General features: G+C 42.8%; 1 protein-coding gene across 2 annotated transcripts in view; it reads left to right on the top strand.

Annotated features, from left to right (window-relative positions):
• Nucleotides 1-12,434, top strand: part of LOC141113469 (rho GTPase-activating protein 39-like) — a 145,377-nt gene that overhangs the window by 96,857 nt on the left and 36,086 nt on the right. The window contains exon 5 of one of the 2 annotated variants that reach the window (XM_073606577.1): nucleotides 8,834-8,926. The exons of the other annotated variant lie outside the window; for it this stretch is intronic. Coding sequence (XP_073462678.1) covers nucleotides 8,834-8,926 — 93 coding nt within the window. The remainder of the gene's footprint in view (nucleotides 1-8,833; nucleotides 8,927-12,434) is intronic. 2 annotated transcript variants of the gene reach the window in all.

Here is a 12,434-nt window from a genome sequence, read left to right on the forward strand (position 1 = left end):
CCTAGGCGATCGGAATCGGAACTTCTCCTCCCCTCTCAAACTCTTCTGGGACACATGACAGGTCCCAGTAGACTGGGGGACCATTGACAGTGCGCATGCGCAGTGGGCACCTGGCTGTGAATCCGCATGCTGTCACAGCCAGGTGCCCATAGTAAAGATGCCGGCAAGAGAGGCCACAGTGAGAAAACGGCTGGGGTGAGCACAACGCTGGATCGTGGGACAGGTGACTGGCTGTTTATTAAAAGTCAGCAGCTACAGTTTTTGTAGCTTCTGACTTTTAATTTTTCACTTAAGAGACTGGAGCTCCTCTTTAAGTTTCCCCTTATATCCAATGTTGCCCGTTCACACCTGAGCACCATGTCGATCGAAGCTTCTCACTCAAAAAAAACTACATGTGCTGCTTTGGGGCAGAATTGTGCAATTTTGCCCCTATAGCCTTCAAAGCGATTTTATTTTTTTCAGAATCCTAGGTGGATGCAGCATCGGCCCCCTGCCGGCTCTAACATTGAGAATCTGAGCGATCAAACACCGCCGATCGCTCGGTTCTCAGTGCTCCGTGAGCAGAATTTGTGACTGTCCCTGGCTCTTTGCTCTGTGCTCCCTCGGCTCACTGGAGTGGAGGGAGCGGCCGGCTCAGGCTCTCAGTGGCTCACTAAGAGGATGAGGTGGGTGCCAGACCAGGTATGTGGACGGATTCCGACTCCATTGTCTCGATCTTGCCTGAGCCTGGACCGGCTCTGTGACGTCAGCTGACTCCAGTCCGCTGTCTGCTGTCACCGGGTCACAGGAGTGCAGAATGAACTGCACTCCTGTGATCCATAGGAGGCGTACAGCCAAACGAGCTTCTCCTTTAAGAGGGCGATCCTTAAAAATGTCTGAAAACGCACATACTGTGCATATTTTGCAGAATGTCTCGCTCTCTTCCTCATAGGAACTATCTTTCCTTTGGCCAAAATGCTCATGCCAGAAAAATACCTGCGCAGTGTATGACAAACAAGCAAAAAAAGCTCCAAAATCACCTGAAAATGTTCACGCTTATGTGTTTGAAATTGGGGCTTAATCTTTTTAAAACCATATTTTTGGGTTTAGTTGGCATAGATGTCTACCAGAATTATTTACTGAAAATCTCTTCTAGATGACTTTAAACAATTTACTACCAAATCTTACTACCGCCGGTAAACACCACTAGGTGCAATTAAACCCTGCCAGTGCCCTGTAAGTAGGCAGCAGACTGTATAATTTGCTGGCACTCTGTAATCAGAGGGCAACACATCCTCCCTTTTTATAAAGCGGGTGCTGTCCTCACCCCGAGATCAAAATAAACTAAAAAACAGTCTCTTGCTATTTATATACACTGTAATTATACAGCGGTGTGAATGTGGAGTAGTATACGGGAGGAGGAACATTTCTGGAGGTCCGAAAACGGTGACTGGCCCATAGATGACTCACTGTGTATTTTTACACCTCATTCATCTCTCCAGCTGAGAGTTTAAAGGTACGCACAAGTCAAAATTAAAATTGGAACTCCAGGAAAATAACTTTTTTTTATTAAAGACCACAAGTGAAATAAGTTACCTCTAGAGCAGGGGTCTCCAAATGTTTCAAACGAAGGGCCAGTTTACTGTCCTATAGACTTTAGATGGGCCAGATTTTGGCCAGTGCCGGTAGAAAATGTCCCAGTGAGCATAAACATGGCCTCAAGGTTGGTTGCCAGTAGGAGGAGGAATGATGCCCTACCATTGGTGTCAGTGGAAGGAATAGTGCCCCATCATTGGTGTCAGTGGGAGGAATAGTGCCCCATCATTGGTGTCAGTGGGAGGAATAGTGCCCTATCATTGGTGTCAGTGGGAGGAATAGTGCCCTATCATTGGTGTCAGTGGGAGGAATAGTGCCCTATCATTGGTGTCAGTGGAAGGAATAGTGCCCCATCATTGGTGTCCGTGGAAGGAATAGTGCCCCATCATTGGTGTCCGTGGAAGGAATAGTGCCCCATCATTGGTGTCAGTGGAAGGAATAGTGCCCTATCATTGGTGTCAGTGGCAGCAATTATGTAGCACTACTGATGTAATTTTTCTTGACATTTGGCTCATGATTTTGCCCATTTGTTTTAAATTAATATAATGTGAATTTTTGATACTCTTAAAAGGATCGAAGTCTGTTGCCACAAGTAACTCTCTTCTGGTGCTTTACACCCACATTTTTGTTTTTGATATATGCCTTTAGTTACGGTAACAGCACCCTACACGGTGTAGGATCCATGAGTGACCACCCCACCTGTTGAGGTGGATATATACGTGCCAAGCCTGCCCTCTTGTTGTTTTTCTTTATGCCTCAAGGTTGGTTGACAGTAGGAGGAGGAATGATGCCCTATCATTGGTGTCTGTGGCAGCAATAGTGCCTCATCATTGGTGTTGGTGGCAGCAATAGTGCCCCATCATTGGTGTCAGTGGCAGCAATTATGTAGCACTACTGATGTCAGTGGTGGTGGTGGGGTGGGGGGTTATAGTGCCTCATGATTGGGAAAAATAGTGACCCAAGGGCCAGATAAGAGCTACCAAAGGGATGCATCTGGCCCTCGGGCCGCAGTTTGGAGACCACTGCACAGAGTCCTGACCTCAACTTGATAGAACACCTTTTGGGATGAATTAGAGCAGAGACTGCGAGCCAGGCCTTCTCATCCAACATCAGTGCCTGACTTCATGAATGCGCTTCTGGAAAAATGGTCAAACATTCCCATAGACACTCCTAAACCTTGTGGACAGCCTTCCCAGAAGAGTTGAGGCTCTTATAGCTGCAAAGGGTGGGCCAACTCAATATTGAACCCTACGGACTAAGACTGGGATGCCATTAAAGTTCATGTAAAGGCAGGTGTCCCAATACTTTTGACAATATAGTGTATCATGAGTTGTAGATATAGTCCTTTTTAGTAGGGGTTCCCTGAAATTGAAAACTTATTTCAAGGGTTCCTCTGTGTTGAGAGAGACGGATGTAGGACATTTATCAAGCAAATTTGCACCACAATTAGGCACATATCAGGCTCCATATCTTTTAGTGAAATCTATGCAACAGTTTTTGTGCAACTATGAACCCTCCAGATTTTGTAATTGGTCAGCAACAGATTTAGCATTCTGGCTATGACCACTACTTCATCGTGTTTGTTTGGATTTTTATTCCAAACAAGCACAATGAAGTAGTGGTCATAGTCAGATTTTATTATGTCACAGTCGGGGGCGGAGCTGGAGCCGGGGCCAGCGCTACCATGGCTCAGTCCGCCCCTGTCCCCTGCATTCTGGACCGGGACAAGAGACTCGGGGCTATTGGCCACAGACTCAGGGCTGTAGCCTTAATAGCCACCCCCTGACGACGCCTCTGCTCACAGTGCTACTGCAGAGCAGCAGAGGGAGGAATAATTAGATCAATATGAACTCTTAATATTATATAATTTTTTTTTCCTTTATATTTTTTTCTTAATATTAATCTGTCTCAATGCTTTTGTTTAACATTGACTTGTGTGGCAGATTTGATACATATCCCAAATTTATCTTCTTAACTATTGTTTTTACTGCCCTAATTTTTTTTTTTTATGTCTTGACTTCATGGGATCATGGCGATGAATCTGACATTATGTAACTAAACTGTGTTTCAAGGGCATCGGTACACACATAGCAGTTGTCATTACTGACCCGTTTTTGGAGGAACAAACTACAGGGCCATCACCCCTCACTCTCCTATGAGTCCATGACCTGGATATTTAAAAGGAACACATTGTGGGGAATGATTGGAGGCTTTAGTACTTTTTGAAATACTGACCAAAGAAGCATTCAGAGCAAGAGTTCTTGGATCACACTTTTTTTATTTTTTATTTATTTATTTTTTATCTGCATGCTTGCTAAAAGGCCAGAGACTCTAAAACTATTGAAGTCAGAGACAGCCAGGTGACTAGCATTTTCAGAAGGAGGTCCGCAATCCAGCCCTATCCTTCTTTTTTTATTCCTAGGTTTTACTTTTAAATTATTCATTGCCACGAGTCTCTATTTTTCAAAGGCTTCCCATCTTAAGCTATTAGGGGATTCATGTGTGTGTTAGAGCCTTTGCTTCTCTTTAAAAGGGGATTTTACCCTCCAAAAATAAAAAATCAGAGCTGTATGTTGACCAATACATGCCTTACACTTGTATGTAAAAATAATTTTTTTTTTCAGCGTCTGCCTTTTCTGAGGCACTGGTGACGTAGCCAATGTCTACCAAGGCTATGTCAGTAGTACCTTTCCGGGAGCATTCGTAGGTAAACTGTGAGCTCTTACGGGTAACCATCAGATTGTGTAGATGTTTGCTAAGTAACTTTTCTGTGTGTTGGTGGGTAATTATCGGGGTGGAAGGTCTTCTTTAAACTCTGGCTTCTCTGACATCTGAGGCACAACCTCAAATGTCACCGCTTTTGGAAGAAAACCATTGTTTTGGCCTTGTCCATTCAAATAGAAGGGTGCTCTGAGTACCATTGTAGTACTATGGACAGATCTAGTTCAAGTCAATGTAGACCGCACTGGGATAGGATATTGATCTTGCCTACATTGTTTGGGCAAGAGCCCTTTTGTGCATTACTATAAAAGAAAAAAATAATCCGGAGTAAAAAATGTCTTTTTGAACTGAAGAACCTCCTCAGACTATTGGTACATCATGTAATACTCTTGAGCATGACTCGTGTGAAGTGAACTTAACATTTTGGTGTAATTGGATTATTTGTGTCTTAACCTGCTTGTGCATGTACTAGACACTGGAGTATTTACTTGCTGGAAGATCTACATTTGTTTGATCTAACATTATGTCCTGTCAGTGGGGACGACTCAGAACATATGTCTGTCATGTCCCAGTGCATGGTGTTTAGCTCTGACCTATAATCCATTTCAGTCTGCAGTTGGAAGAGTTGGTCCTGAGTTCTACCGGGCAGGTAAGAATGAAAAAAAACTTTGTTACAGAGTCGGAGAATATTGATCCACTTGGGGCCATGTTTTCCATCCAAAATGCCCCACTTGACGCTATTTGAATTTCATTTAACCACTTGACCTCCGGAAGATTTACCCTCCTAACTGACCAGGCCATTTTTTTTGCGATATGGCACTGCATTACTTTTAAGTGACAATTGTGCTGTCATGTGACGCTGTACCCAAATAAACTTTTTTTTTTTTGTGCTACAAACAAAAAAGACGGACAGTTTTGAAAAAAAAAAAAATAAAAAAAAACTTTTTTTTTTTTTACTTTCTGCTATAAAACATCCAATAGAAAAACATTTTTTAAAAAATCTATCACTTTAGGCCAATATGTATTCTGCTACATATTTTTGGTTAAAAAAAAAATCTCTAAGCGTATATTGATTGGTTTAAGCAAAGGTTATTATAGCATCTAGAAACTATGGGATATTTAAATTTTTGGTTTTTTTTTATTAGTTATGGCGGCGATCAGCGACTTATAGTGGGACTGCGATATTGCGTCGGACATTAACTGCCATTTTTGACACTTTTTGGGGACCGGTGATGCCAATACAGTGATCGGTGCTAAAAATATGCATCATCGCTGTACTAATGACACTGGCTAGAAAGGGGTTAACATCAGGGCGATCAAAGGGTTAACTGTGTGCCCAGCCAGTGGTTTTTTTTTTTTAAACTTTTTTTTTTTTTTTTACAGTGTGGGAGGTGCTTTTACTAGGGAAAGGCAGGGATTGGTGTCCCCGCTTTGCAGAAACAGAGGATCCATGCCTTCCCTACTGACAGAACAGCGATCTGCCTTGTTTACATAGGCAGGCCGCCGTTCTGTCTCTGTGCTGGATGATCGGCGGATGTCGGGGGGCATTGAGTCCACGGTACCCGCAGATCAGCTCCAGCTGTAATTAGGCATGCCAGACTACGACCCGGAAGTGTCAGATCATGTACTAGGTACGTGATCCGGCGCAGCATTGCCAACTTGCCGCCGTATATTTAAGTTATACGATCGGCAAGTGGTTAAATAGTATCATTTTAAAAATTTTTCTTTTTAGCTTCCACTGGAGCCAGAAGAGAACTCAGATCTCTGCATTGTATTAGTGGCCTTTACTGCTTAGTGTTAATGTTTTTAATGGTTTTTGATAAAATAAGTGTTAGAAGCTCTGTTAGATCTTTATTACTGTACATGCTCCCATTGGAGATTTTCATCAGTTTAGATGACAAAGTGACAGGAAGTGAAAAGGAGAACAGCCCAACTGGGCATTCCACAGTAATAGATCCCTGGCAGAGGGCCCAGCCCTTCCTATCTATCCTGAAGTTGCATTTTAAGTCTAGGGCTCATTCACACAGGCACAGAGAGCCTTGCATGGGAAAAACCACTTTATTTCTGCACCCGTAAGTGACAGGTGTTTGCATACAGCTTCCTGTACAGAATGATAGGCTGCGGCTGTACGCTGGTAACTGTACATCCATGCGTTTATTTGCACACGTGTACAGGGACAGAGTCCTGGACGCAACCTGTCATAGTCCAGGTACACACATCCATCCCGTATGCAGGCAAACTCTCAGAAGTGCGTTTATCAGCATACAGTGGCAGCCTGTATTTAATCAGACGGTTGTACGCAAACAGCGGTCACTCCCAGGCCCAGAAATAAACTTTTTTATGTGTACGGCTCTCTGCGCACGTGTGAATGAGCCCTAAACTGTTATACATGAATGACATTCAGGTTGACACCACAGGCATGGAGTATCCAAGCCTTGTGAATATTTTTGGAAGTGTTAAGGTTGATCATAGTGCTAAAATGCAGCAATGTGACTGACTTGGATCGCAAATCTGTTATAGAAGATAACATTATGCATTTGTAATGCTCACGCCTAGAGGGGCCACTGAGAATATTTTTGGGTCTCCCTTGCAAGTACTGAGACTGCCTGCCAGACACCAGTTCCAAGGACACGGCAGGCCCAGTATAGGGGTGTTTTCTGTGGATTTTATTTGACTTGAACAGGATTTAAGGGTTCGGGATACTCCGAAACAATATCAGAGATCAACAAGAGGACAATCTTCCTAGCACACACAAATCCTGTAGCAGAAGCCTTGACTTGAGGTGATAGAGAATGGCCAGTTGCCCTAGGTCTGTAAGAACAGACCTAGACCATACTGCAACCCATGGCACTTACTTTCCTCTAACAGCAGGTAGAGAGTCCCAAAACCAGGTCTTGCACTCAATTTCCTAGGTGCTATCTGCCACCCAGCTTCCACATGACGCTCTGTGAGGGAAACAAAGACCCCTTCTTCAGACGAGACTCCCAGATGATGCCCTCCAGAAAAAACCTCTTTAGTCAATCTTCTCCAGGTCCTCAGCCCGGCATCTGCTGAAGCCCAATCAGCAACTCCAGTACACATTCTGCATCCTAAGGGCAGCAGCCCCAGGACAAAAACACTGAGCAGGTCCCCCAAACATTAATCGCCTCCTTCAGCCACCTTCTGAGTGCCCCCCTCCCTGGGATTGGCTGAGATCTGATAAATACTCAATACCCGCAATGGCGGCTGCAGCACCCGACAGCTGATGGAAACATCAGCTGCGGTGCCGACATCGCTGGACTCCAGGACAGGCAAGTGTCCTAATATTAAAAGCCAGCAGCTGCAGCATGTGTAGCTGCTGGCTTTTAATTTTTTTTCTTTTTGGGCGGACCTCTGCTTTAATAACACAATGCAGCAATGACAAAGGAACATGGAAGAGTATTAAGTTTCCTGTAAACAAGCGTTCAATCTGTGACCAATAGCCTCCAAGATTAAGGTCTATTTAAAACATACTCAGAAAACAAACTTCAGAGATGGCTTCTAAATTGGCTGCTTAGAGTTTTTTCTCTTTGCTAATTTATTATTTCTGCCCCTTACTCTTTTTTATAAGTCTGTATATATACAAACAAGCGCAATTCTGCTGAGCAGCCTTGTCTTGATGCTTGTCTACAAGCCTAACAAGTTTCTCCTATATACAGCAACAGTGATCCCTATGCTTGAAGTGAACCTCCCATATATTTTTTTTTTTAGGAGATTTTAGCAAGTTTTTAGCAAGTTTTTAGCAAATGCTAACTTGATTCTGTCTTGTAGATACTGTCCTGTAGGCACTACATTTTTCAGAGTGAAGGAAGAGGGGGAGGTTCCATATAATCAATCCCTATGCTGACATTAAAAGAAATCGCGAGCCAATAACATAAGCAGAAAGGAGGAAACTGACCATGTTCTGTAAATAAAAGGTGTACAGTTAATTATACCCCCCTCCTCCCCCATTTTTTTATGGTTACCAGGAGGCATTTCTGGCAGCTTTAAAGGCTAGGATTGAAGAGCTTGAAATGAAAATATACTTTGATTTCCTTACAAACTAGCTGGTGTAACCAATAAATCCTTTTTTATATACAGAGTTGGATAGATTATAGAAAGCAATACTTTCTAGAACAGCCTTTTTCAAAAAGAAACTCAGAAATTTTCAGGTGTCATGGAACCCCTGCCAAAATGACTTCATTTGGGGATAAATTGCCTCTTCCACTGGTGGCCACTTGTAAGTATGTCACCCTTACAGACCACTAAAAAGATCATTGGTGTCATGCTTCTGACTCTGTGAAGTGGCATTGATTGGACCCCAAACTACGCAGGTCCACCAGATGGGAGGTCAATCAGCCACAACTTAAGGAACCTCTTGAGGAACCCTAGGATTCCACGCAACCCTGGTGGAAAATGGCTGTTCTAGAAGTTCCCTTTTACTTTTATACAATCCAGTTGTTTGTTAAGGATTGTTTATCGAAGTTTCTGCTTCTCATGGTCGTGGTTCTGGCGCTAAGCTGCTGACTTCTTCTTGCAGTTCACCAGCGGATTCAGGAAGCCGAGGAGCTGAAGTCTAAGAAGAATTCGAAATCTCGAAAAAAGAGGAAGCAGAATGTGGAAGAAGAGGAAGGTAAATATAGCTGTGGTCTTATGAGACTGGCGTAAGAGCTGTGCCTGATTTTCTGTGAGATCTTATTGCCGTGTTTGTGTCCACTTTGGTTCCTGTTATCTGTCAGTCTTGAAAGCTGTTGTGTTCCCTGGTTTCTTGATCATGTGCACTAACCTGTAACTGCATGCTTGACAAACGTGGTTACAGCATGATACACACATTGAAGATGGGTCTGTTCGATGCTAGGGGTCGGTTTGTTATATTGGTTGTTCCCTGGTGTATATATATATTGCAGTTTACCCAGTCCTTAAATGTGGTCGCTGCATACTTTTCTTTTACAGGCTTTTTTTCTTTTCACCCGATGATCCTGCCAGTAACACACTTCCTGTCCAAGAGTGACTACTCATTCACTCAATGTATCTATGGGAAAGAAGTGTTGTCACCCTAGGTTATTCCTTCTGGTTTGGATGGAGTGCAGAACACCTCGGGCCTGCCTCATATCCTTAACATGTAGTTTAGAGGTTAACTGGACAGGGCTGGTGACACTGCTTGGGATTTAAACACTGTACAAGAAGCTCACGGGGATATTTTATTGTTTTTTGCAAATATAGAGCCGATAAAACAATATGCTTTCAATAGTATATTTAACAGACCCAAAGGGAGCAGATAGTAGAGGTTTATTGTTGGGGTTTATGTACACCTTTAAGCTTGGCCTTGCTCCATCCTACCTCTCAAGCCTCCTTATAAGTCATAGAAGCCAACCATCACGTTTGAGGTAGAGGATTTCAGGACGTGCGAGGGAACTAGGCTAAGTTTGTCTTTTTCAGGACAGTAATGTGTCCTTGATTTGGTGAGTTCATGGTATACTCAGACAAATGTACAAACAAATAGCCACTGCCTCCACCTATAACTAGCCTTCGTGGAAAGGCGCATATGGAAGGGTGACGCATGTCAAACAGAACCAAAGAAAATTCCCAGCTCCACTTACCAGCCAGCCTGCTACCAACCAAATTATCCTAACAGTTAGCTTTAAGAACAGGGGTTTAGTTTGCACACATTTGCAAATACACGCTTAAGCTGCAGAGCCACTTCACAGCACCCCAGTCTTATCTGCAGTCCTAACTCTATACATTTTTGAGAGCCTCCATAGTAGAAGCACATGCATTATAGTGGATAGATGGAGGGCAGGTGATCCTGGAGGAAGCCCAACCCTCCCTAAAGGCACAGCGGTGCACTGGACACCCAGCATGTAGCACAATGGCAGCAAAGGTCAGTTATAGGTGGGGGCAGTGGCCATTTGTTTGTACTGTTGGAATAATGGTGGTGGTGGTGGTGGTGGTGGGGCGCACTGGACATCTTTGCTGCAATTGTGCTATATGCTGGGTGTCCAGTGCGCCGAGTCCAAAAAGCCTTTTAAAGTGGTTGTAAAGTCTGCAGGTGCATTCTATGCATTAAGGTGAAAAACCTTCTACGCTGCAGCTGCCCCCGGAGCCCCCCCCCCCCCCCCCTTTTTCTTACTTGAACCAGATCATTCCCGCGATAGGCATGAGCCCAGTGGCTCCAGAGGCTGTCTCTGTCCTCATTGGATAGGTTGATAGCAGCGGGAGCCATTGGCTTCCACTGCTGTCAATCAAATCCAGTGACAGCAGTGGGACACCTGTTTCTATACCTTTGCGCCAAAACGTCACTTCCACCTATAGCTCTTAAAGAGACTTTTTTTAAAATTACAATTCATTTCTTTTTTTCTTTTTTTTTTTTTTTTTTATTGCATTTTAGTGTAAATATGAGATCTGAGGTCTTTTTGACCCCAGATCTCGTATTTAAGAGGTCCTGTCATGCTTTTTTCTATTACAAGGGATGTTTACATTCCTTGTAATAGGAATAAAAGTGACACAATTATTTTTTTTTTTTTTTAAAGAACAATGTAAAAATAAAAAGGTAAAACAAATAAGAAAAAAAAATTTTAAGCATGCCCCGTCCCTCCAAGCTCGCGCGCAGAAGCGAACGCATACGTGAGCAGCGCCCACATATTAAAACGGTGTTCAAACCACACATGTGAGGTATCGGCGCGATCGGTAGAGCAAGAGCAATAATTCTAGCCCTAGACCTCCTCTGTAACTCAAAACATGCAACCTGTAGAATTTTTTAAACTTAGTCTATGGAAATTTTTAAGAGTAAAAGTTTGTCTCCCTTCCACGAGCGGGCGCAATTGTGAAGCGTGACATGTTGGGTTTCAATTTACTCGGCGTAACATTATCTTTCACAATATAAAAAAATTGGGCTAACTTTTCTGTTGTCTTAATTTTTAATTCAAAAAAGTATTGTTTGCAAGAAAAGTGTAAGACCGCTGTGCAAATACGGTGTGGCAAAGTATTGCAACGACCGCTATTTTATTCTCTAGGGCAGTGATGGTGAACCTTGGCACACCAGATGTTCTGGAACTACATTCCCCATGATGCTCATGCACTCTGCAGTGTAGTTGAGCATCATGGGAAATGTGGTTCCAAAACATCTGGGGTGCCAAGGTTCACCTTCACTGCTCTAAGGTGTTAGAAAAATTATATATATATATATATATATATATATATATATATATATATATATATATATATATATATATATATATATATATATATATATATATATATATATATATAAAATGTTTGGGGGTTCTAAGTAATTTTCTAGCAAAAAAAAATGTTTTTAACTTGTAAATGCCAAATCTCAGAAAGAGGCTCGGTCCTTAAGTGGTTAAAGAAAACAAAAAACCTTTACAATCACTTTTAATTAGTCATAATTCGATCAAACAAACAGTCATTGTGCTTCATGGACAGAAGAAAACTCCTTCCTCAGGGCCTAGAATGGGATAAGGTCTTTTATGGACTCAGAAGTCCCCAAAACAAATTGGATCTATATATATAATTTGGTATAAACTCACTTTTAGTACTGAAATTGTAATTTATATGCAATTCCAGTCCTAAGGCCTGATTCACACCTATGCATTTTTGGTACATTTGCATTTTGTAGATTTGCACTACAGAACGTGTTCCATAGGAAACCATGTTAAATGGACTGTAGTGCAAATATGCAAAAAGCACTAAAAATGCATAGGTGTGAATCAGGCCTAAAGGAGGCTTTATACCCTATGTACTGTAGACACCTGAAGTCATTTGCTGATCTTCGTCTTTTACTGAATAAGTTGGGCTGGTTTACTCCTATCTCTTCAAAACGCAAATGAAGAGAGCGCAAAGCCGCCCTAGTGTAACTCAGCTTTAATATGGTAAAGTTAAAAATGCTACAATGGTCAAACACACATTGGGTGAAGATAGATGTTGCATAAAGATTCCACTGTGGCCGCACTCCTATAACCACCTCAAGATCCCATCAGGGGAACTTAGCTGCCCGGATCCTGACAGCACATCCGCGGCTATCCACCACCACACTCAACGTGCAGGTCCTAATGCGCTTGTGTCTGGTCCAGCCGGCGCTGCTCTTCGAGGACACACAAAACCCACACAAGCAGGATACA

The sequence above is a fragment of the Aquarana catesbeiana genome, linkage group LG12 (genome assembly GCF_042186555.1).
Source record: "Aquarana catesbeiana isolate 2022-GZ linkage group LG12, ASM4218655v1, whole genome shotgun sequence".
Classification (NCBI taxonomy): domain Eukaryota; kingdom Metazoa; phylum Chordata; class Amphibia; order Anura; family Ranidae; genus Aquarana; species Aquarana catesbeiana.